The following is a 24224-nucleotide window of genomic DNA, read 5'->3' on the forward strand; positions in this document are numbered from 1 at the left end:
AATACAATGGAATGTTTGTACTGAATATTTGGAAATTCAGTAAAGCTTAAAAAAAAAATCGTCACCATCCAGCACTTATATTTTATAACTGTGCAATTATTATATATAGATATATCTATGTATCTATATAGAAATATATAGAAAATATTGCTATAAAGGATTTTTTCTCTCCTTTAAAATCTGATCTTTTCTGACTTATATATGCATACAATAAAAGCGTATTTGAAGCTCATAAAAATAGTAAGGAATGTTAAATAAATGGGAGCAAAGTATAATATAATTCTTGTATCACACTCATTTTAACTGCTTAATCAGCAGAGATACTACAAACTGCTGCAGTGAGCATCAGGGTGTAAATATAATCTATGTAGTACAGCTAGCTTTGATTCTGGTTTTGTTTGTTTTCTTTGTGTGTGTTTTTTCCTGATTTAATATGTGTAATGTTAGTGCTGTATTTGAGATACTGCACAGTATTGGCCATTTGCTTTGAGAGCTCTTCATTATTATTTCCACTGTTTTTAAGAGTCAGAAGAAGAATCTCTTGCAAGCTTTTCGTAGTGGTTTTAGCTCATAGCTGAGAATATGCCTCTGGAGTTTCCTGTGTTGGAGATTTTCCTAAATGCATTTTGCCACTTCTGCTACCCAGAGCAGCCCCATCTGCTCTGCCAGCTACTAGTAGTGTACTGCAGAGGTCAGAAGTATGCCAAGAGCCATGGTGTCCAGCTCTGCTCCCATCACTAAAGAGCTTGAGAGAACCAGGTAGCTACAAGATTGAAATTTGGCAGCACAACCTGTCTTAAAAATGGCCCTGGACTTCTTGAAAAAGTGACTGTATATTCAAGTGCGATCACTCTTCAGTCTTTTGAGAGGAAGTTTTGAGTTGATCGAGTAATTTCTCTTTTTATTTAAATCTGATTGAGTACCCTTTTTATTTTTGAGAGCAATAGGAGTTCATGCATTGTTTCTGAAACAAAGCAGTGCCTGCTTGACCTGGGACAAAGGTGTTCAGTCTCAGGTGCTTTGGTTAATTTTCTCTTTCCCAGAGATAGTTGCGTTTCTATTCGTACTTTTACTGTAGGGCTGAGAATATCCTGTGAGTGCCAAATACTCAATGCAATAATTGATCTGTGAATAGAGTGTGAATAAAAGAAGAGTATTTATTACCTCCACACCTGCCCCATTAACACATGCCTACTGTTCCACCACCTCAAGTAACCTGACAGACACAGATGATTGAAGATCTTCAGTTGTTCCTGTCTGTGGGTTGATGCATGCTGTCAGATAGAGAGACAATTCAAATGATCTTGGCACTAATTGCTTATAAATGTACTTTCCAACAATAGGGAGAGTGCTGTAGCTGCAGAACTAACTTCGGTGAACAACACAGTTACGGAAATAAAATTTCTTTTCATGGAATCCAAACTAAATGTACATTTTGTTGATTTTGTTTTGACATTTTTGGCAGTGTATCTTAAAGGTAGAGAAAACTTGAGTCTTTTCTTGTTGTTACCGAAACTAGAACATGAAAGCTGCTTTTTCCAGCTTTCCAAAGGCTTCAGGAAAGAGTCACTCCACAAAAAGAAACTGCGTTTGGATCTAACACGAGTAGCATTATCAAATGCACAAGAAAATAGCACAGGTGCTTTGTATTTCCTTTTTTTTTTTTTGAGTCTTGATTTGATGTAGAAGGTTTTTGGAGTATCATCAATTGATCAATAAAACATGTTAGACCGCATGCTAGTACTGATTAATTCACACCTTTGGTACACAGTAAGAAACAAGGTGAAGCCTGGTGTCTATAAAGGGACTTGCTAAGTACGTTAGCCAGTTGTCTACTAATGTGTGTAGTATGTCTCTGAGGACCACCGCAGTGATCCCAGCCCCAGCAGCCTGGTAAACCCACAGCATCAGTAGGACTTGGCAACATGGCAGGCAAAGGAGGTGTCCAGCTGGAGAGCCTTCTTTGGGACTTGTCTGGGGACTGAGACAGTATGCTGAAAAAGATAATCCTGGACTTTAGGAAAATTTGTTAAAGCTGGTGTTTTTTTGTCTTCTATAAATGAACTTTTTCATTATGTGTGCTTAAAGATTAAGTATAGTTTCTGAAAAGGACTCTTATAAAAGATACTATTTGCTTATTTTGCCTTTTTTTTTCCTTCTAATTCAGATTCCAGAAACATTGGCAGCACACTGTAAGAGCTGCTTTTCTCCCTGCCACTAGTTTAGATGAGCCTTAATCATCCCCAAGTGGCCAGACTGTAGCAGCTATATTTCCACAACTTCTCACTCTTTTAATCTCTGGAAGTTTAATATTTGGGGGGGAGGGGATGGGATGGGACTGCTGAATTTTGCCAAAAAGGGGTAGGACATTTTCTTTGTGCTCCCATTTCCTGTCCAGGTCTGCAAGTTCTGCCTTTTTTTTCAAGAAACTCAGTAGGCCTGAGTCCTCAGTAACTCCCTGAGGGGAGTTCACAGATGCAGATCCATGCAGAGCTGTTGAGCCATGAAGGTGCTACCTTGGACCTCAGGCTTTCCTCACCAGGGGTGTTAGCAGCCTGTGTTGATGAGGCTGCGTGTTTTCAGGAAACTCATGTTTTCACAAAACTTAGGATGGAATTTAAATACCTAAACACAGGCATCTAGCTCCTAATTGGCCTTCCTGAGACTGCCCTATGGAACTGGGGGTAGGATGGGCCCTAATAGATAAGAGGTGCCTCCAGGAGTAGCAGTTGGAGGCCAAGAAAAAGATGTCAGGGAACCACAGGTGGCACCAAGATCTGTAATTAGACAACTTGGCTACATCTCTGTTTTCTCAAAGGCTGAGCCCTGCAAAGATGGCTGTAGGGAACAGGGAGTGTGGTGACATGATGTGCAAGGGGAAACATAACTGTGCCTGAGTACTAATTCAATTTATTACCAAATCTATTGCTTAAAAAGCTGTTTTAAAATCAATTTTGTACATCATAGTGGGTTTTTTTTTTGCTCCCGATGTATTCATGAGTGTTTGGCATACTGTGCACATTAGTAGTTTTGAGAGAAGCGACATTAATAGCTATTAAGTTCAGTCTGAAATTGTGTGGCATTGTTAATTACCTCCAGTCATGTAATTTATTGAACTTACAAAACTTAAGTTCTTGAGTGCTATGACTAATTATAAGATTGGAAATTAATCCAGAAGTGGAAATTACAGCCATACTTGAAAATGTCTCTCAGCCAACTTTGATCATTTTCAAATGCTTTTATCCACAGTTCTGTATGAGGAGATCCGCCAGTGCCGTGAGGCCTGTGGAGAAGCTCACATGAAAACAATCCTAGCAACAGGTGAATTGGGGTCCCTTGCTAATGTCTACAAAGCCAGTATGATCGCTATGATGGCAGGTAAATACAAGGCTTCTTCTTTTTAAGCTAAGAATGTCTTTACTATATTATTCATAAAGCGTAAAAAATTCTCATTGTGAAAGTTTAGTTTTGCCTATAGTAGGCAAAAATTGTTATACAGCAATTACTGAAGTTGCAGGTGTAGTAATGAAGTGTCATTTGTTTTGTATAATCTACAAAAAGGTACAAAATGTTAAATAACCCTTAGAAATGCTAAGCAACAGGATTTGTAGGAAAAATTTGTCTTCAAGTGTCTGATCTTTGGTATTTTTGATAAGGGCACATACATTTGGGGCAGATAGATGTTATCCACATAGTGTCAGTGAGTGTACAGAGGTAGTGTGAGCAGGTGCGTTGTGAGCCTGTTATAAATGTAGATGGGCAGATCTCTTCCTTGAGATGATTTATGCTGGCTACAACTGTTTTTGGTTTGTGATCATTTCTCATCACCTCTACAGGAGTGTGGTTTGAGTAATCCAACTATGCTGGGGATTCATCAAGAGGAAGAGCATCAGTGATGCAGCAGGTGCTGGAATGCTCTAGATTATAACTGTTTTTAAGTGGCACTCTCGAAAGTGGGACAGTTAATACTGACAGTTAATGATGTTCAGTTTTGCCTACTTTAAACAGGACTTCAGGGCTGTGTTTAATACAATCTTTAAGATGCAAAATATTCTTTGGACTCTGTTCTAAACATCTGCTTCTTCCACCATTCTTGAAGGAAGGCACCTCTCTATTGGCAGAGGGAAATGTAAAGATATCCCAAAAACCACTGTTAGTCCATATTCTAACTAAATTTTGGGTCATTTTTGTTGATTTTTTTTTTCCTACTATAAGCTCTTCAGACCTGGAATTTCTTATTTTAGGGGAAGAAAATGTCATTTGAGTGTCTTGTCTGTATTTAAATAAATATTCAACTTGCAGCTGGTCTCCTTGCCTTTTTACACAGTGCTATGCTTATCTTAGATGGAATGAGAGGCTTTTATGTTTTTTGCTTGCTCAGCTACAAAGTCAATTAGTATCATTAAGTACACAGTACAGTATTATGCTAGTAAATATTGTTTTTAATTAGAAGAGGTACAAGAAATGCATTTCCTGTCATTTATACTATTATAATTATAATCTTTTTTTAAAATTTATTTAAGAAATTCAGATTGTGAGGCATTAGAACATTTTCAGGTTTTTTGCTGGTGTAGTTTTTTTGAAATACAGCAGATGGCTCTATTGTTAATGATTTTTCTTGCATGGTTATTCATTTTATGAGATACCTATCCATACGAGTATGTGCAGTAATTCCTTTATTTCAGTCTCTTGCTTTTTCTTTGTGGGTAAGTATAAAAATAAGAATGTACATACATGCATTGAAGGCCAAATTTTCAAACTGCGACTTGTCAGAGTAGCTGAGAACCTCAAATTCCAGATATTTGTTTGATTTGCATACTTGTAATATTTTGGGGTAAAGAAACTTGGCATGGTAGGTTTAAGCTCTCGCTTTTGTGACCATATGTTTTTACAACTGGTGCTCTGATTTAAGTGAAAGAAAGAGAAGGTTTAGCTGATCTTGTGGATATGCCGGATCCTAGGGATTTTTATTTGAAATAAATGTGAAAAAGCAGCACCTCTGATAAACCTGATGCTAGTGATTAATTACATGAGAGGAAATGAGTTACACGGTATATTGGATTTGATTGCAAAACTGGATTTAGAAGTTTTTTCTGCCTCTGGCCACTTGTTCTTGTCCTTGAACCAAAATTTGCTTCTCCTTTAGCTATGCTGTTAGAAGTGCTCTGTAGAACTGAGTTATCAAAATTGATAGCTGAAAACTACTTCAAAGGGGATAACTAGTTTTGGGGTTTTTTTTTTATTGATTGTGTTTTGGTTTATTTTCTTTTAAAACTGTCACCGCCTTAGGAACCTAGATTACTGCCTTGCCTTTACAACTTGCATTTGTTGTGTCGGTGCAAGCGAGTATGTGGCGTATAGTCCTTAACCTGCTTTCACTGTGCAGTGCATAATGCAAGTCTACCATGTAGGGAGTACAAAATCATAGCCTTATGTATGTTCACGTTTGTGTTGTTGAGTATACACGCTCACACATAGGTCCTGAAGCACTGAGCTGTTACAGCATGTTTTAAAGCACATGTATGTACCTTGCTCCAAAAGTAATGCCTCCTATTTGTTTCCAGGGAAACTACAACAGATACAAAGAGCATGATAACACTATTTGATAGAGCAAAGTCTCAGCTACAAAGCAGTATTTTTCAACATTGTTGCTACCATTAGGTATGCGTTTTCACCAGCGATAAACAAGCCTGCATGCCTTACTCTATAAAAATCTGCACCAGCAAAAGGTGATCCACTGTTGCAGTCACCACTACTGATGTGCACCGCCCACCACTTCACTGTGCTCACATACAGTGTTTCATCTCCAGAAACATTCAGCAAGTGTTGATGAATGTCAGTGGGTGCCATTTTTTTAGCATGGAGGAATTCGGTGGCACCCGTTTGCTTCATGCGCACTTCTGTATCAGACGCCATTTTGTCAGGCTGCCCCTCCTGCTGTCGTCTGTCAAACAGCAACAAAATATAACTGAATGTTGTCAGGAAGGTTCAACCTCTATTGCTGTACCACCAACACCACCTTTGACATTTTAGGCCAGCATAATGAAATAGCAGACGTTACTTCAGAGCAGCCCTCCTATTTCCCATCTGTTTCATTTGTGAGACGCAGAAGACTGGAGACAAAAGAGTGTCACAGTGTGGATCTAGCAATAGCCACATGATTGAAAAGCTTGCCTGGGATGTCTGGCACCTGGGCTCACTGACAGGTCTCCCACACAAAGGTGAGTTTTATTTGTGTTTGCCATTAAGGGTCTCAAGCCCTCTTTATAAAATTACTCTGCTTTTCACAAAGCAGTTATCTGAGCAGCGAATGCCATGCAGATGACTCCTCTCCCAAGTACCTTTCCAAAATTTCTGTATAGTCATCCTTGTGCTGATGTGTGCACAAGGAGTGATTGATGTGTGCTGGGAGGAACAAGTTCCATTCAGTCTGATTCAGCTTCCAAGTAGGGGGGTCAGCTGCACGAATGACTGACTTGAAAAGGCATGCCAAAACATCAAGTAGTGTGAGAAGTGTGCACCTCCACATTGGCTGGAATTTTAAAATAATAGTAAGAGCCATGTTCAGGCTGGAGTGGTGTGTCTGTGCACTTCTGTATTCAGAAGTGTTTGCTTCGACCATGTCTGTAGGCAAGCAACTGTGCTCTGGAGCACAGTTTTCATCCAAGAAAGAGGCTGAGCCCAACAGGACGTGCAGCTCCCAGCAGTGCACTGGAGGCCAGGGACAGCTTTAGAAAATGCGGTTTGTACAACATTCTTGTTGGGGAGAAGGGTGTCTTCACAGTGAATTTGATAATAATTAGCCTCATATGAAGGAAATACAAGAATTTGTGTCTTTTTTGGCTCATTCTGTGTCTGAAACCATATCTCTCCTAAGTAACGTCTATTTTTTTCTTCCTTCTCTAGCACACTACATAGAGAAAAAGACATCAGAATGGAAATAGGCAACTAGTTCTTAAAGTCTTTTAAGTCACCCTTTTACATATTTGACTGACATGCTAAAAATTATTCTGGAATATTTAAGTATCTATTTCTGCGTGCTGTTCTGAAAGAGGCTGACAGCCCTCTAAGGACAGTGAGTCAGCTAGCAAGAATAATTCTTGCAGTGCTAAGGAGGAGACAATGGAGAAGGTAAGGAGTGCACAGCACTGGATCAGTGTCACTACCAAAGAAGTATGTTGTTTTCAGAAAGCTGAGATAAAGTCTCAGACAAACAGGGAATTTTTGTTCATAGTTTGTACTGTCCACTGCCATTTTTTGGGCTTTTTAAAATCTTTATGTTGGGTTTGAATGCATGAGCTTCCCAAGGGCAGCTGACTGCATCTTTAATTCCACCAGAAAGTTTACAAATGCTGAGCAGAGCAAACAAATTAGGGATTTTCAGCATTTGATTTGGTTGAGCTCCATTTCTATAGGAGAAACACAAATGTACATCTTTGTAACCTCTTCAAGAAACAGTTCTGAGGAGCACAAATAGGAGTGCTTGGCTCCCTAGTACTAGTGTGAACTACGCCATGTTTCTTCATCTTGTTGTCTTTAAAAACAAACAAGCCACAAACATCTTGTTCACTGTTTTGTTATGACAGGGTGACAGGTTTTTTATTGTTACATTTTTGACACAAACTATATTATAAAGTGCCAAGGAAGCCAGATAAGGAAAGGAAAGATGGTAAACTTGCAGTGGGAGAGGAAAGCTCCCGTAAAGGTGAGGATGACTTTATTACATAAAGTTTTTATTTTGGAAAGTTACATTTTAACAATATTATCTATTTGCAAAAACTTTATCATTTTTTATAAGAATTTGTGTTAAATAAGGAGCTAGAGGCTAAGTAAATGTGCATTGCTTTGAAAGTAAAAACTTTTGTGTCTTTTTAACTGTGAAAACTGGTCTCCACAGTATACTTCATTTACCTCATTCTTTGGGAATTTGAGAGAAATGCAGCAATGGCATATGAGAGATACTTGTTTTCATTATAAATAACAAAACAAGTACCTATGTAAAGATCAGGAAGAAGAGATGTATGCTCAATGGTAATTCTACTAAACATATAGATTTCAAGAATATTTTGTAGGTCATGAAGTAGTCAAATAAGTTGAGATACTGACTCATAAAAATTGAATTTAGAAAGGGAATGAGTTTGTGCTAAAAAGCCATAACGTCTAGATTTTCTAGCATAAAGAAGCATGCAAAAATTATCAAAACCTGGCTGAGGCAATAAAGTCTCTCATGCCAATGGGCCAGAAGAAGAAAATTAAGCCATGTGGAATCTGCAGACAGAAGTTTTGAGATGCTTTGATGCTTTTAATTCCAAAATGAGCAGAAATAATACAGCCATCATTTTCACAGCAGAACCTAAAGCCACAAATAGGCTGGCTTTGTCTTAGCTCTAGGGAGAAACTGGCTGAGAACTGTCATATTCAGTCTTTGGCTCTGAATGCAGAGAAACAGGAGTTCCCTTAAGGAAACTCAAGACACAAAAGTACTGCTTGAAAAGGTTTGTTCAGAAATCCTGAAGATCAGAATATCCCACCACACAAAAAGCCAGTCCTGAATTAAGAAAAGATATAAAAGTGCAATTAGTAAACGAAGAGGATTCAAGAAATGTGGTTTGGGACATCAAAGAATAATGCCTAGCTACGCAGCTCTAAGTGAGATTGCTGTACTGTAATTAATGTTGCTGCAGATCCAATTTTAGCGTGAATAATGGAAACACAAATTCTGAAATACTAATAATTGTTGCAGTTTTGAGCAGTGTCTTATAAAGATTTGTTTGGATCCAGGATAGATGGTGTGGCTTTAAACTTTTGAGTGTTAGGGATGCATTTTGTACTGTTGGCTGTGGGCTGCTGTGGTCCAAAGCAAAAGTTCTGCTGATTGAGAAGCTAGGCATGCTTTGTGCAGATAATACTGATGTAGGAAATAAGACTGATGAATAAGTAATAATACTTGGCACTTAGATAGCACTTTACATTTTCAAGATACATGCAGACATTAGCAGAAGAAATCTCGCAACAGCCCTGTGAAGTATGAGATGAAGATCGTAACAGACAAGTCAAAAGTCAAGCTGAGATCAGTTGCGAGGCTTCAGATCCTATGTTCACACCAGAGGCTGAAGCTTCTGTTCAGTAGCATTTCAGCTGTATTACATTTAAAGAAAAATGTGATTTAATTATGTGTCTACATTCAGCTGTAACTTGATACTGGTGAGACAGTTATTAGAGCCCAAAGCAAATGAAAGGCAAATCAGGGGTGGAGGCTTGGTAGTTAAAATGAATCATGGTTTCAGTTTGTCTCTTTTTACCAATCCAAAGCACACACAGTTATATTGAGTTTACTGTGTATTTGTAAAAGGTTCACTTTCCCATGTAAAGAGATAGTCAGAAATTAGGAGTCAAGTGTGTCTGTCACGTTCCTAAAGCAGACCAGATCAAAACTGTCAGTTCCTTTCTACAGAAACGAATAATCTTTGAGTGCTTTCCAGGGTGACTGATGATGTTAAGCTCTGGCTTAGCGTATAAGCCTGGGGGCAAACTAGTCAGTCCTCAGTCTTTGAATGTATGGGAAGAGGACTTACTTTCTGACTGGTGAGTAGGTCTGTCTCAGTCACAGTGTGGTGGTGGTTTCCTCTCTCCCTCCAATGAAGCAGGACCAGGAGCATCCAGGCTGCAATGTCAATCACTTGTTGTGCTGTCTTGGCTGAGCTGTGCTCATGGGAAGGATATTGAAATGCATTGTATTCTCACACTGCCTGCTTTCTTTAGTGAACAAAGCACAGTGCAGAGAGAGTCCTTCTACTAGATTACCGAATAGTAGAGAGTAATCCCAATTTTCTTTGTGACTGTGAACTTCTGACAATACAGATTAGATTTAGCATGGGCTAAATTTCTGAATTCCTTTAGTTTACCAAGAGTGCATTATATGATTTTTTTTGTTGGCCCTCTTCTATCTGAATATTAGCAGAAAATACCTCATTGTGCAAAGACCTGCCCGTTCCTTCAGAATTTTTAGATAAATTTGAGCTTTCAGAGTTGGAACTACTTCAGCTCTTCGCACTGTGAGGATGCATTGTTACACATATGTTTAGGATCATGGCCTTGGGTGCTGTCTCGCAATGTAGAAGTTGTTGCAATGTGGCTACTGTAAGATGCTCATGAGGACAGTATTTAACAGTATTGAATCACTAGTTGTTGATAACTTCACTGTGTTTGTTGCAACACATCATGCATTCTACACAGTCTGCACGTTCACAGCTCTGGTTTATATCACTGAAAGTTCAGTGCAAGGAATGAATGTAAAGCTTGCTATGAAAAACCAAGACAGAGAGCAGGTGACGCAGAAAGTGACACAGTCTGACTCAAAAGTTTGAATAAGATCATAGAATAAAAAAGGTTTGGGATTGGGAGTTAGATCAACACACGTTCCTAGCAACGTGGAAAGTCTTTAAATATACTTTGTATGAAAGAAGCCTCTACAGGAGCAAGTGATAACATTTATTCTGATCCAGAGTGAGGGCAAAATAAATAAATAAAGAAATAAATAAGTAATTTTTTAAAAAGGCCAGTAGTATAAAAATGCAGATAACTGCATGTTCAATAAGGCAGTACAAGGATGCTCCCTTAAATGACGTAATTGCCTACAAGCTTACCAGTGATATTGCAGCTAATGACTAGAAATAATGTAGGTGCAATAGATAAGATTGGAGTTGAAAAGTTATAACAATGCAATCACAATACCCTCAGGTTTGGATTACTGATGAGGGTCTATGCAAAGAGTAGTAACACAAAACCAGAATTGGACTTGAATAAAGGAGACCTGGAAAGAATGCAAAATGAGACTTAAAAATCTACCTGGAACTCAATTATGTATGTCTAGGGAATCAGAAGTATAGGAGTGGTTAAAAAGACTAGTGTAGGCTCTAATGAGAAGTCTTACCTGTAAAGTCTTAAGAGCAACAGAACTCTGTGTATGTAAATAATATGCAAGAGAAACAAAAATGTTGAAAAAAGTACATAGAATCTTTGAGGGGACAGCAAAGTTTTAGTATATACAGTGAAGCCTGAATGTATTTGCAGCCATAGCTGGGGGGAGATGGTTATCTGAGGTTGTTCATATTTGCTGTACCAGGATGCCTGGTGACTCAATTTTCTAATTTTGTGAAAGGTCTATTCTATTAATGGTGTTCTTCTCTAATCAGAAATAGGAATATAAAGCCTCTACTCAAGTCAAAGAAGGAATGCCAGTGTAAAAACAGATGACATCCATCAGCTCATTACTTGCTTATTTGATTTTCATCATCCATAACACTACTTGACTTTCCCTCCACCCCTTCCACATTTCCAAATAGAGACTGTAGTATTTCTAGCTAAGTCAGGAAACCAGATGATGGGTAGAATTGCTTGAGAAAGCAGAATGGATCCTGGCTTGCCTTCACCTTTGACAACTCAGTTAACTTCTCTGTTTTTCCATGCATAAAATTGACATTGCACATTTCATAGGGCTTTAGTGAGGTCTAGTAAATTAAGATTCAAGCAGAAGTACATTCCTGTCATTAGAAGGAATAAATTTTCCCTGTCTGCACATGAAGATGGAACACCCTGGTGGTCACAGCTGAAACTGGGAAATTCAGCAAGAGAAATTCTGGGAATGTTCTGGTGGAAGCATAGGACTGTGATTTCCCAGCACAGCCAATCCTGGCAATGACAGTGAAGATGGGAGCTGGCACAGCTTGCCACAGTACTCAAGGGTGATGGCATTGTGCACTGCAGAATTGACTGGCACTGTCCATAGCTGCAGAGAGGTCACCTCCCACCATTTTAATAGCTCTCTACACAAAATAGAAGAGATTTGCCATGTCTCCTATACATCTCTTTCGCTATGCTTTAGTGTTGTGGCATATCAGAAGAGTTTGAATCCCTACCTGCACAGATTTCTGCTACTTGACCTATGAGAAGGTAGCCATTTACACTTCGGTCTCTGAAACTAGTGTGAAATAGATTACAGTGAATGGGCAGGTACTGACAGTGTGGCATACTGCTGTGAGGCGTCAGCCTTCTATTAAGAAATTATTCTAACTGCCTGGATAGTGTTTTTCTTTTGCTGATAGTCAAAATCTTCTCAAAGCATGTTAATTAAGGAGTATCTAAATGGTATACTTTCAATTTACAACAACTGATGCAGAGAGGGGAGAAGGCACCCCTGTTGCGTTAATTTTCCCCATGAATGAAACCTTGTTTCTATGTTAAATAATTTGTTAGAATTTGAATTAAAACTTTTGAAGTTTCGTATCGCCTCAGACTCAGAAATCGTTGCACAGTGAATAGTTCTAGTCAAACATGCCGTCAAAATAACACGGCTTCATAGCAAAAACCTTTGCATCTGTGAAGCTCTGATACTGAAGGTAATGGTTTGAGAGAATGCAATTTTAAAACATGGAAATATTATGTAAAATCAATAGATGCACAGGGTACTATTTATTTCTCTGATATTTCAGGTTGTTTTTTTATTGTGTTAGCAGCAGGTGCTAAATTCCACTAAACAAGTGAAAAATAGAAATAAATATTTAATTTACCATATCTATCAATTATACAAAATTGGCTTATGAAATATTAAAGTATCTTTTAAGAGATTGCAAGTAGAACACCACTTAGAAAATACAGTCCCTTAACAGCAATTTAATATAGATGTGGAAATAAACTAAGCATGGTTTTAGGTTTGCAGATCTGGGAGTTTTTTGTTAATTTTAAGGTGGCAGGGCCTCATGAGTTCTTTACAGAGAGAGTAGTGAGTTGCTGGCTGCCCAGAGAGGTTGTGGATGCCCCTGGAGGTGTTCAAAGCCTGGCTGGTTGGGACCCTGGGCATCCTGGTTTAGTGTTAGATACGGAGGTTGGTCACCCTGCCTGCAGAAGGGGGGTGTTGGAGCTTGATGATCCTTGAGGTACCTTCCAACCCAAGCCATTCTATGATTCTATTATTCTATGAAATTATTTTGAAGCATACACCCATGATAGTAGAATGTGAAATCAGTTTTCTAAACAGAAAGATGTTGAGTGGAAGAATACACTGGGAGTACATGATCTTGAACATCAGTAGGCCATTTTGAAACACTTCTAGACCTCGTTCAAACAAACGCATTTGCTGGTCAGGAAGAAGAATGCTGTGAAAAACAAAGAAGCATATCAAAAGGTGGACACATAAGCAAATTCCATATTGAGACATCAAAGTGGGACAAAAATTAGTTATACAAAACAATTTAGTCTTTAGAAGATTGTGGATAGTGTTCTTGCCAGTAAGCTGGATCTTAAAATATACTGAGATCAGTATAAAGACATCCACTAACTTTTAACACATCAGTTCCTAATAGTGCTGACACAGTATTTCCAGGCGTTACTTCATTAAGTGCAGAGAAACAGGCTGAATGCACAAGCTTACTGTTGGGCTGCGTGTTACTACAAACACATTCCTCGCTGAGCTAAATAGGGCTGACTATTTGATTGCAAGCATTTAAGCTTGCATTTAACAGCTTCCATTCCTTGTATGTTTTTAACTAGAATTTAAAAGGTCATATTCATAGAGTTTGTCAGTCCTTTCTCAAAGGAAAATACTTCGCTCAGAATATGACAATATAGTAGTATTCTTCACCATAGCTTTTCCCAACTTGCTCTTGTGGTTATTTGCACCATTTTTGATGAGTTGTGAAGGAGCCAGAACTTTATTGGTAAGTTCTTGGATTGCTTCATCTGTCTCGCAGGCTCCTTTGATTCATAGCACCAAAGGACGACCCATGTTGGGAAGACATTGGAAGGAATGGAAGGAATTCTTTGATACAATACTTTGGAATTTCACCATGTGGGAAATGCTTCTGGTTTATATCTTTTAAAATTAATTTTCTCAAATGAGAGAATCATAGATAAATAAAATGATAGTTCTTAATATCTCTCAAATAAGGTACTATCTAGTTTCTTACTATGTGTATTTTACTGTTATCCAACTTCAGTGGCTTCTCCAGAGCTTCCTTTAATATTCCTGCTTTTGAGGGGTATTTTCAAAGGCAAAGATGACAGCAAAGTCCATGGTCCATGGCAAGTCAACAGGGATCTGACATCTGATTGTCTTTTGCCGCTTTGATGTCTCTCTCCCTCTAGCATTTCTGTTATAGAGTGACTTTCCCTGCAGTGTACTGATTTCTCAAGCTGATTTCCTGTATTCTCAGTAAGTCTAAGATGTAGGAAAGCTTCCTCTTTGTTGATGTCAGAACGTTGCAAGCAAAAACTCTTCCTTCTACAAACTTTGCCACTACAATGCCAATTCAATGTCCTGCTGATCAGCCTATCTCAAACATTGCAGCGGAAAAATGTAGTTTATCAGGAAGATTTGTTAATTCATCTCTAAAGAACCAGAAAGGAAACAAATGGAGATGTTCCATATTCCATCCAGCACATTAAGCTTAAATTATGCAAAAGGAAATTATGAATCATGTATCTTCAAAAGCATCCTTCCCACTGGTCCTGGAAAATGGACATGCAGAGAGCTCAGGGGAAATGCAAAGCCATACACATAAATGGAGCTTTGACAGGAACCCAAGCCTCTAGATGAGAAAGCATCTTGGTGGGGTGTGATGGAAAAAGTGCCGTGTTTTTCCAGGCCTCCAGATGCCAGCATGAGGAATGGTAGCATTGGCATGTGGTACTCTGATAACAAGACACTATGTCTGTGCTCTTGATAACTAACTGCTTATATTTCTGTTGTAATCAGGAACATTTTGTGGCCTCTCTGGATGTGGTTACATGTGGGAAGATTTAGCTTCTGAGCAGTTTGCTTGGTTATGATCGCAGTGGAGTTGCAGCTTTGAGAAGGCTCGTCTGGGACCTTCAGTGCCATTTTCAGCCACTTCCAGTGCCTGGATTAGAATTACAATTCTAATTACAATTAGAATTAGAATTAAAAACTACTTGCGTAGTTTTCAACTAACTGTCTCCAAAGTGCACTGCAGAAATGCTGGCTTACTGCTTAAAAGTAGAACCAAACAATCCTAGTAAAATAAATCGAGGTACTCCATGCTTTTGATCTTCCTTATGAGTTCATTAGCAGAGACTTGCCTCCTGTTATGAAGTAAGAATTGAATACATGAGAGAAACCTAGGAAGGCAGCAATGTATTTTTCTGTTGAAATGCTCAAGCAAAAGACTTAAAAAAGTATATGAGTGCATGATAGGGTGATGGATGAAGAGAAATATTGAGGATTTAAGAGGTTCCTTTGCCTTTTGTGCCCTGTTTCTGCAGCGAAACATGGGAATATGCAAAGCACTTTGCAAAATGAAAATACTTTGAATTAGAACAAAGAATTATTAATTACTAGTATTGCTGCAATTCCTTACTTGGCAACAGTTCAGCAAATAGTTCTGCCAGCTGAGGTTATTGTCTAAGGTCTGTTGCATGAAAGGCATGAACGAGAGAGAGGCTGCAACTGTCTGAGAGTAAGTTTTAAATGGTGGAAAGCAGAGGGAAGATAAGACTAGAATGCATGCAAGTTAGAAGGAGATGGGGCATTTGAGGCATCAGTGATGTGTTCTGTATTATTCATAGCTGTGATTCTGGTTCAGCTTCTAGGTTTTCTGCATTTTCATTTGCTAAATTAGGTGGGACATCACATAAAGACTAAAGTAGTCAGTGAAACGTAGAAAGGTTTAGATCATCATGATCATACAAAGCTTGCAGACGCCTCTCCACAAAATGTGCGTTGCTACAGCACAGAATTTTATCTAAATATACTAGTGAATAATTTAAAAAGACCTGTTTATTTTTTAATAAAAAAGAAGCATATAAATTGACTGAGTGTTCCTAATGTTACTTACAGCTGCCATTGAGCAGATGTTAGGGTTTCTTAGCGGTATGCTAGACCAAAATAAGTTTTATGAATAAACAAATAACTTCTTTTTATTACCAGCTCTTTTAGACTGATTCTCTGCTAAATTCACAACAAATGGCTTTTAAAAGTCTCCTCATAAATAATTACCTTTCTTGTGCAACTTTTTTTCTTAGGCACTTGGATTTTAATTACGATGATGAACTATTTTAATAAATTGTTGAATAATTTTATCTTTTTAGGGCTGAATCCGTGTTCCATTTTTCTTTGACATAGCTGGTTCCTGAGAATTTAATCCTTTTAAAATTCTTGCTAGTTCTTCTCATCTTACTTTCACCCCCCTTAATAAATTCACACCGAAGAAGCAAACAGCATGCAGCAGCATCCTTTTCTTCTGATCTCCCCATGTACACACCCATCTTAGCTTTCCGGTTAACTACAGCCTCCTGTTACTAGTAACCATTTTGTTTAACTCAGTCATTTTGATCACAGAAAGTCGGAAGAGATAGCTAATTAAATGGAGACAATTGATTTTTACTTTCGGATAACGTTTGGGAGCTTTAAAGCACTCTACAGAAGATGGCTATCAAAGAGATATTTTGTTTAGTTGTTAGACAAAGCACGTGCAACACTACTGTACTGAGCTTCAGACAGTGTTTTTCAGTGTAAATACTTACAGGTGTGTATGTTTGTGCTTTGATGTAGAGAAATGCTAAACTCATGGTTCCTTGTGACTTCAGTTGTGATTCAGTGACTTGGAAAAATGACAGCTTTATGGAAGTGTGTACATCTTTATTGAGAGGGCAAGGAGAAAAGATAGGTGACGGTCTTATAATACGGTCAGCTTTTACTCAATTAGAATCACCTGCTAGTAATAATAAAAGAAAGCACAGAGGATTTAAACTTTTATAGTTTTTTTTTTTAGACTGACTATGGAATCAAAGTATGTGTCATGATCTCACTCTTGACAGAGTAATCATGAATCACTACAAAAAGTATAAATACCAATTTAGGCACTGTTAGAAGTCATTTCTAAAAGTGTTGATCCTGCAGGGCTTTGAGTTTACTGGATTGGGATCTGTCACATAATTGTATCTGTTCCTTTAGGGTGCAGCCTTGGGTACCTTTGTTCACTGCTGCGTATTGTGTAAACTTTGCATGCTTAGGACCAAACTCAAGTGGGGAAACAGTATGGACAGCTTTTTCTATTGTGCCAAGAGCTTAACATTTCAGAAGGAAAGGCATAACAAGGTGGTTGTGCTTCCCTGTGTGACTTTAATACTGTCACCAGTGCTGCATTTTGCCAAGTGGCAAGCCAGGTATAATGTTCTATTTAACCTCTTCTGTTACAGAATGTGTAAGTGTGGTTGAAGAAGCCATTGCTATCGAAGTAAGGCTCTGAAGTACTTTTCCATGCAAAAATATGAACTTTAGGTAGATAATTTTTTGTAAGAAATACATTAAATGCACTCACAATGAATAGTGGCATTTAATAACTCTCCACTAATACCAGTGAAGATACATATATCTAGCACAAAGAGAATTTGATACACAACTTCTTTCATTCCCAGTATTTCAATAAGACTGAAATGCCAGTATTCAAAATGATGTGTTTTTAGCTTTGGTTTAAAAAAAGTAAAACATATAGATAACATCTAGATTCGAAGATCAGAATATCATCTTCATTTTGCCAGTGTGTTAACCAAATATGTATTTCCATATCATTTAAGCAGAAGCCAGGCAGTTGTTTGATCAGATTTTTGGTACTTTTGGTTTGCAGTGCTTACCGTATTTGCAATCTCTGACCAGATTAGGACAAGTGGAAGGGAAGAAACAACGTCCCAGCATGTTAAATACCTCCTTATGAGCTGCTGGTGGTGCTTAAGAGTTCTTTTGATTTCCTTCCTTTTTTTAACTAATTCTTTATAGATTGTTATGCCAGAAAAATCAGCAACATGCCTTCATAAAGTATCCCTTTGAAATAAAATTGTTAGTTTTGCCATGTAAGCATCATTAATAATACAGCTGAGGGGGAAAAAAAAGATTTCCTAAAAAAAACACAGGAGTGTGTCTTTCCCTGACTTCCAGCTGAGAAGTGCTGCCTGCTTGGAGTGTGGCTGCACAGTCAGAGCTTTTGGTTGGGTTTTTTGTTGTTGTTTGGGCAGCAAGTTTTTTTGGTATTCAGGCCACCTGAAGAGCTGGAAACCTTCTGAAATAACCCTCCTGACAGTAGTGAAAACACTCCACCCTGCAGCCCACACTTGCAGGTTTTTTGCAGCTTTGCCAGCTATCAAATTATCAAGTTGGGAAAAGAGGAAGCAAACTGAGAGGCAGACTTGCTGGGAAGGAGGAGCTGTGAGTGAGCTTCTTATAATTAAATGTATATATTATTAAATTATCTTATAAAAAAAGAAGAAACAACTGACGGTTTTTGTCATTTTGACAATTCTGCCTTGAAATACACTACCTTATTTATAACTAAGTCTTTCCAGGGTGTTTCTCTTCTGGTACTCGTGTTAAAAGAAGAGTGTACAACGCCTACACCCATGGCAGAGTCTACTTGTTCATAAGTTGATTGTATTGAAGATTTTCGAGTGTCATAAAAATTAAACCAAGTGCTTTCGCATTTTCCGCATAATCACATGATTACTGGAGGGAGATGGTTGAACTTGCTATGCAAGCCTATAACTGCCATCTGATTTCTTCAAGACAGGAAGAAACAAAGACATTAATGACTGGGGTCTGGTGAGATCTGTCACTTAATATTTTTTAGGCAAAGTCAGGACATTGGCTCTTGGGAAATTTCTTTGACAATGAAAATCTCCCCAACGCAGAAGTGCTGGAAAAGCCTCTGCCTGTGCCAGCTGCCTTCTTCTGAGTAGGGTCAAAATGGCTGAGCAGCCGATGCTGGATATTTGTCTTCTGCATAACAAAGAGGATGGATGCTGAGCAGGTTCTGACTGTGGCATTAAGACATGACTTTTAAATTTCAAAAATCAATCGCGCCTTCCTCTGGGTTGGAGTCAGAACAGAATCTTAAACTGCTTTTGCTACGAAGTGTTGAAGAACACTCAAAGTGACATTGAAGTGTCATGATTTTGTCTCTATTATGTGTTTTTTCTTTTAATCTTTTAAATTCATAGCACCTTCCAATCTTAATAAGGCAGACTAATTTTCTAGTTACATTGTTCAGTATGGAGTATCTCCAAATGGATTTTAAGTTGCTCTTTCAGTGTGAGTAATTTTGTTACAGGCTAATAGATAGTATGTAAGCATACCTGAGTTTTAATGTTAACATATTTATTTCTGAGTTGATATCAACATTAAATAGTACAAAGCTAAATCTGGTTGCTACAAGATGGTATGTGAAATGCCATGTAGTGCTATGATTCCAAGCAGTCATGGATATTTATTATTTCCTTCCAAGTGCTAGTGCTATTAGTGGTAGATATATCAGGGCTTTAGCCACAGTTTGTAAAATGTCATGTACTAGACAACATTTTGAGAGACTAAGATGTATTGATCCAAAGCCAGGAATGCCAATAGATGCCTAGAACATTGCTGGTTTAATTATATCACAGTTTAGGATGGTTTATCATTGCCTAGATTATTTAAAGTGTGAGCAAGTAAATCATGCAATGCAATTCAATGTTTTTAAGTTAAGATTGATGGGTGAAATTTTCAAATAACATCTAGGTTCTCCCACATTTTCTTTTCTCAGCTCAGTGAGAGCACAGAGCTCAGTTCAGAATCTGAATGCCTGCCTCTAATCTGAAAGGAGAGACCAGCCTTTATGTTGTTTGATAAAGCAGCAACTTGTTTTTGCAACGACTTGTAAAGTGATAAGAAGGTATGTAGTGGTTCCTTCTCAGAAACCCAGCATACTTGTAGGTGCTGTTTGTGTGACAGTAACACTGCCAAAGCAGGAAAAGGTCACTTTCTCCTCCTAGTCCATGTCCAGATCCACATTCCTGTACAAAGACTATGTGTTGTTATAACCTTTAGTTCTTTTATGCAGTATTCATCCTTTGCTATCTTTGCAGCAAGGAGTGGGAAGGGAGTGCTGAAGGTGTGACTTCCTTTTTGAGGGAAGCCTCTGCATAACAGTGAAGATGGCAGTGGCAACAACTGGGAGCGGCTCTGCTGCTGTGGGCTCTCCTCCAAGCATGCTGCAGAGCACTGCCTCTAGATTTTATGCAGTGCTACAGCTACACTCAACAGTAACACTGTACTGTTGCCAGCTCTACAGTGCAGTTTGCGAACTATTTTATTCTGGAATTATTTTGGGTTATTTATGGTTCTTCTACTCTTCAAGTACTTTGGTAGCTGATGGAACATCCCTCTCTTAAAATAATTGTACTGCTACTCTTTTGGCCCCATCCACTCTTCTCTTCACGTCATAAAAGTGCCATGGCTGCCTCCCTCCTGTTTTGTCACGGGTGTTGTGCTGAGGAGATAGCGTGGATCTAGTCAGCTGGGCGAACACCGTGCATCAGTCTTACTTTTTGCATGGGTGCACGGAGGCAAGCAGAACCCATGTTCTCATGTTAGAGCAGAGAGATTTGTACTGATGTCTCCTGTGTTTTGTGTCTTGCTCAAACTGGTAGCAAACCATGTTCTACACATTAGTCTGTGAAAGATCATAGAATGGTTTGGGTTGGAAGAGATCTTTATGATCATCTAGTTCCAAGCCCCATGCTGTAGGAAGGGACACCTCCCTCTAAACCAGGTTGCTCAAAGCCCCATCCAGCCTGGCCTTGAATGCCTCCAGGGAAGGGGCATTCGCAGCCTCACTGGGCAGCCTGTTCTTGTGTATCACCACCTTCGCAGTAAAAAATTTCTTCCAAATATCTAGTCTAAATCTACCCTCTTCCATTTTAAAACCATTTCCCCTCATCCTGTCGCTACCTTTATAAAAAGTCAGCTTTCTTATAGGCCCTTTTCAAGTACTGGAAGACTGCTCTAAGGTCTCCTCAGAGCTTTTCTTCTCCAGGCTGAAGGGCCCCAGATCTCAACCTGTCCCCATAGGGGAGGTGCTCCAGCCCTCTGATCTTCTTTGTGTCCCTCCTCTGGACCCGCTCCAACAGCTCCATGTCCTTCTTGTGTTGGGGGATGCAGAACTGGACCCAGTACTCCAGGTAGGGTCTCATGAGAGCAGAGTAGAGGAGCAGAATCCCCTCCCTCAACCTGGTGGTCACGCTTCTCTTGATGCAACCCAGGATACGGTTGGCCTTCTGGGCTGCAGGCACACATTGCTGGCTCATGTTGAATCCCTCATCAACCGACACCCCCAAATCCTTCTCTTCAGCACTGTTCTCAAGCCATTTTCCACTCAACCTGTACCTTGAGATTGCCCTGACCCAGATACAGGACCTTGCACTTGGCCTGGTTGAACTTTATGAGGTTGGCATGGGCCCACCTCTCTCCGCGCTGTTAACTCAGAAATAAACAGCACTTGGACTAGATAAGCTGAGAGGAAAGGTACATTTTTTCTTAGTGATTATTGTATGATTACCATTAGGTGTTTGAATGCATTGGTTTATTTATTCGTTCTACCTTTGGCTTGTCATGTGTCATTAGGCAGACTGCTTACCCAGTTTTAGTATTGCCATCTGCAAAAAGAAATAAGGTTAATATAGGTTGTATACTGTAATGCCCTTGAGTGTAATGCATGGTACACATTTTTGAATAAATAACATAAAAAATCTCAGGGAAGTAGCGCAACATTTAACAAATAGATAATGATACAGGGATTCCTTAATCTTCTTTGTGGTCCCACTCATTGCTCTTGGGAGTGTATCCTGCTGCTTTTCATTGGAGAGGACAAGGGAGGATTACTGCAGAGGCACATAACTGCCTTTACTGCTCCTGCACTCATACACATCCTAACACTGCTTCTGTTTGGTACTGTGGGAGGGGACTGGGAACATGTGTTTTTTTCCTGTACTTTAGTGTGGCTTGAAGCCTAAAACCAAGTGTCACCACTGATAGGGATCCCAGCTGTGGTCACTGAGGTCATAGTATGTCCATTATTTCTTTTCTCTTTTACTATGCACAAGTAGGGTTTGGTTTGAAAGAAATGCTCTAAAAATAACAGCAGCCAATGCCTTGTAGCAGAACTAAAGAAAGTGGTATGGATCGTTCTTTTGAACCTTCTAAACACATTTTAAATGAACACACAAGAATCTAATACTAATTAAGTAATAGTATCCTATGGAGACCTGTGGTAGATACTATAATAATGCATTAGCAAGCTATACATAATTCAGCAATGCTGAATTCCTTCAGAGATCACCTACAGGGAATTTTGCATAAGTATGGACTTAATAATTTGTCCCTTCATGTGTGTACATAATTGTTCCTAAGGGCACTATTTGGCCTGCAGATTGCCTGTTACCAGAGATGGTGTACAGGAAAGGAAGCATCCGTTTCTAGTCTTGAAAACCAACTGAGATGATAGGGTAGGTCATTAGAAAGGTTGTCTTATTTGTAAACAGACATTAAACATGGAGCCCCATGTTCTGATTCATTTTTTGCTTCATGCAGGCGCTTTTCAGAAAAGAATTGCAAAGTTTAGTTCACAAAATACCAAATTGTAAGCCAGCAATTTCAAAAATGGTAACATAGCTGCAGACTCTGAAAAGATGCATAGGTATCTGAACAAGTGATCTGACACAGTAGCCATGTGTGATGGAGCTGAAGCAGCTCAGTGAGCTACTGCTGAAGCATGTTGTCACAGATGTGTATTCTCTTCTCTTAAATGGCAAAATTAAACTATAGGGAAATATATTTTATCTTGCAACTGCAGTAGAATAAGGATGTGTCAGTGGACTAATGTGATGTCTCAGCTAATAAGAATTAGCCGCTCATGTTAGCCTGGCCTCTCATTTTCAGAGGTTTGATCTTAAGATCCTCTTTTTTAGGTACTCCAAAATAAAAAGATGTCTTGCTCGTGGAACTCTATACATATTTGGTAGTGATATTATTACTACTGCCTTGTCAGTGCAAACAACAGAGGCTTACACTTGTTTCCTCAACAGCGTGACTGTGCCACCAGACTAAGAAGTCCTGTAAGGGAGTTACCTCATGTTGCCACATTTTGTTATAGCCAAGTTGCAGCAACCAGATACATTTCAACTCACTGGAAGTACATACGAGGTAACGTGGCATAATTGTCCCTCTGCAAGCATATGTCTCCGAACTATTGTTTAAAACTGCCAGATGCAACTTCGTTCTTTTTTAAGAGTAAGGCAACAAGTCAGACTCTGTCGTTATAATCGTTCCCAAAGGGCATTTGAAGCACTTTGCAACCAAAAGGTTGTGATTACACCTCAATTGCCATACTGCTTATTATTGCTTATTGCTTAATTATGGAACCGTAATATGTTTCTTGGATGCTGTCAGCTAAGTGGCATTATTTGGTTCTCACGCTCTGCTTCATTTTTGCATGGGACAGGGAAGCTTTGTGATGTTCTGATATGATGGAGGGGATAGCAGTAGGATGGCCAGCTCAATTCTGACCTTCAGGAGAACAGGACATTGAATTCTTGCCCTGCCAATTGCTTGACTTGGGCAAGTCTTTCCCTACACTCAGGTGCTTAAGGCTTAATGAATATGTGGGATAAACAGTGGGCTTCATCTTAACCTCTAGGTGTGGGTTCAAGATGCTTAAGCCACTACTTTCAGCGTGTGCAAATCCAGCTGTCTTGGTTTAAATGGTCTTCATTGACCTACAGTAGCTGAGGTGTGTGTGTAGGGTGAGAGAGCAGAGGAACAGAGTTTTAATATCTTGAAATATTCTAGCTAGTGTCACAGGGCACAGTGATCACGGCTCAAGTGGCCTGACTCTCAACTATGTAGAGAACTCAGTTTCTCTGTATAGACTGCACTGGTCACGTTCCTTGTGGTTTATACTAATTTCTGTCTCCATTTAAATTGAGGTGATGCACTTTTTGCTTGCTTGGGCCTTGGTGCTGTTCCTGGGTTCACAGCAAGTCCAGCAGAAACAGGCATCTGATGTGCTGTGTTGCATAGGAGATTTGATATCTGCACTCTTCACTGATTCAGTGAATTGTGCCTGACTCACTGAAAGGCAAATGTACTTTTGCAGTTGCAATGTTAAAAAGAGTGAAAATATTCCCTCTTCCAGGCTCACTGGGCCTACAAGTCTATCTGGAAAAACTCATTTTGTAAGTCTTTTGTGTAACCTACCCAAATGAAGGGGAAAGCAACAAGAAACCTGGGGGGTAATTTAACATCAGCCTGGATATGTATATATTCATAGGAAGATGGGAAGATGGGTGATAAATTTGGGATTCTAAATCATCACCTAAGTTTCCAGATGAAACTCCTACTGAACTTC

General features: G+C 39.0%; 1 protein-coding gene and 1 long non-coding RNA gene across 2 annotated transcripts in view; both read left to right on the forward strand.

The window, feature by feature from the left end:
* Positions 1–24224, forward strand: part of DERA (deoxyribose-phosphate aldolase) — a 53197-nt gene that overhangs the window by 17865 nt on the left and 11108 nt on the right. Inside the window, exon 6 of the mRNA XM_042837863.1 lies at positions 3250–3378. Within this exon, the coding sequence (XP_042693797.1) occupies positions 3250–3378 (129 nt within the window). The remainder of the gene's footprint in view (positions 1–3249; positions 3379–24224) is intronic.
* LOC122170722 lies at positions 5876–23688 on the forward strand. Its single transcript, XR_006171831.1, has 3 exons — positions 5876–6221; positions 19584–19712; positions 22903–23688. It is a non-coding gene; the product is annotated as an uncharacterized LOC122170722 (long non-coding RNA).

Source organism: Centrocercus urophasianus, unplaced genomic scaffold (assembly GCF_019232065.1).
Source record: "Centrocercus urophasianus isolate 14NV4802_14NV808 unplaced genomic scaffold, USGS_Curo_1.0 seq_73, whole genome shotgun sequence".
Classification (NCBI taxonomy): domain Eukaryota; kingdom Metazoa; phylum Chordata; class Aves; order Galliformes; family Phasianidae; genus Centrocercus; species Centrocercus urophasianus.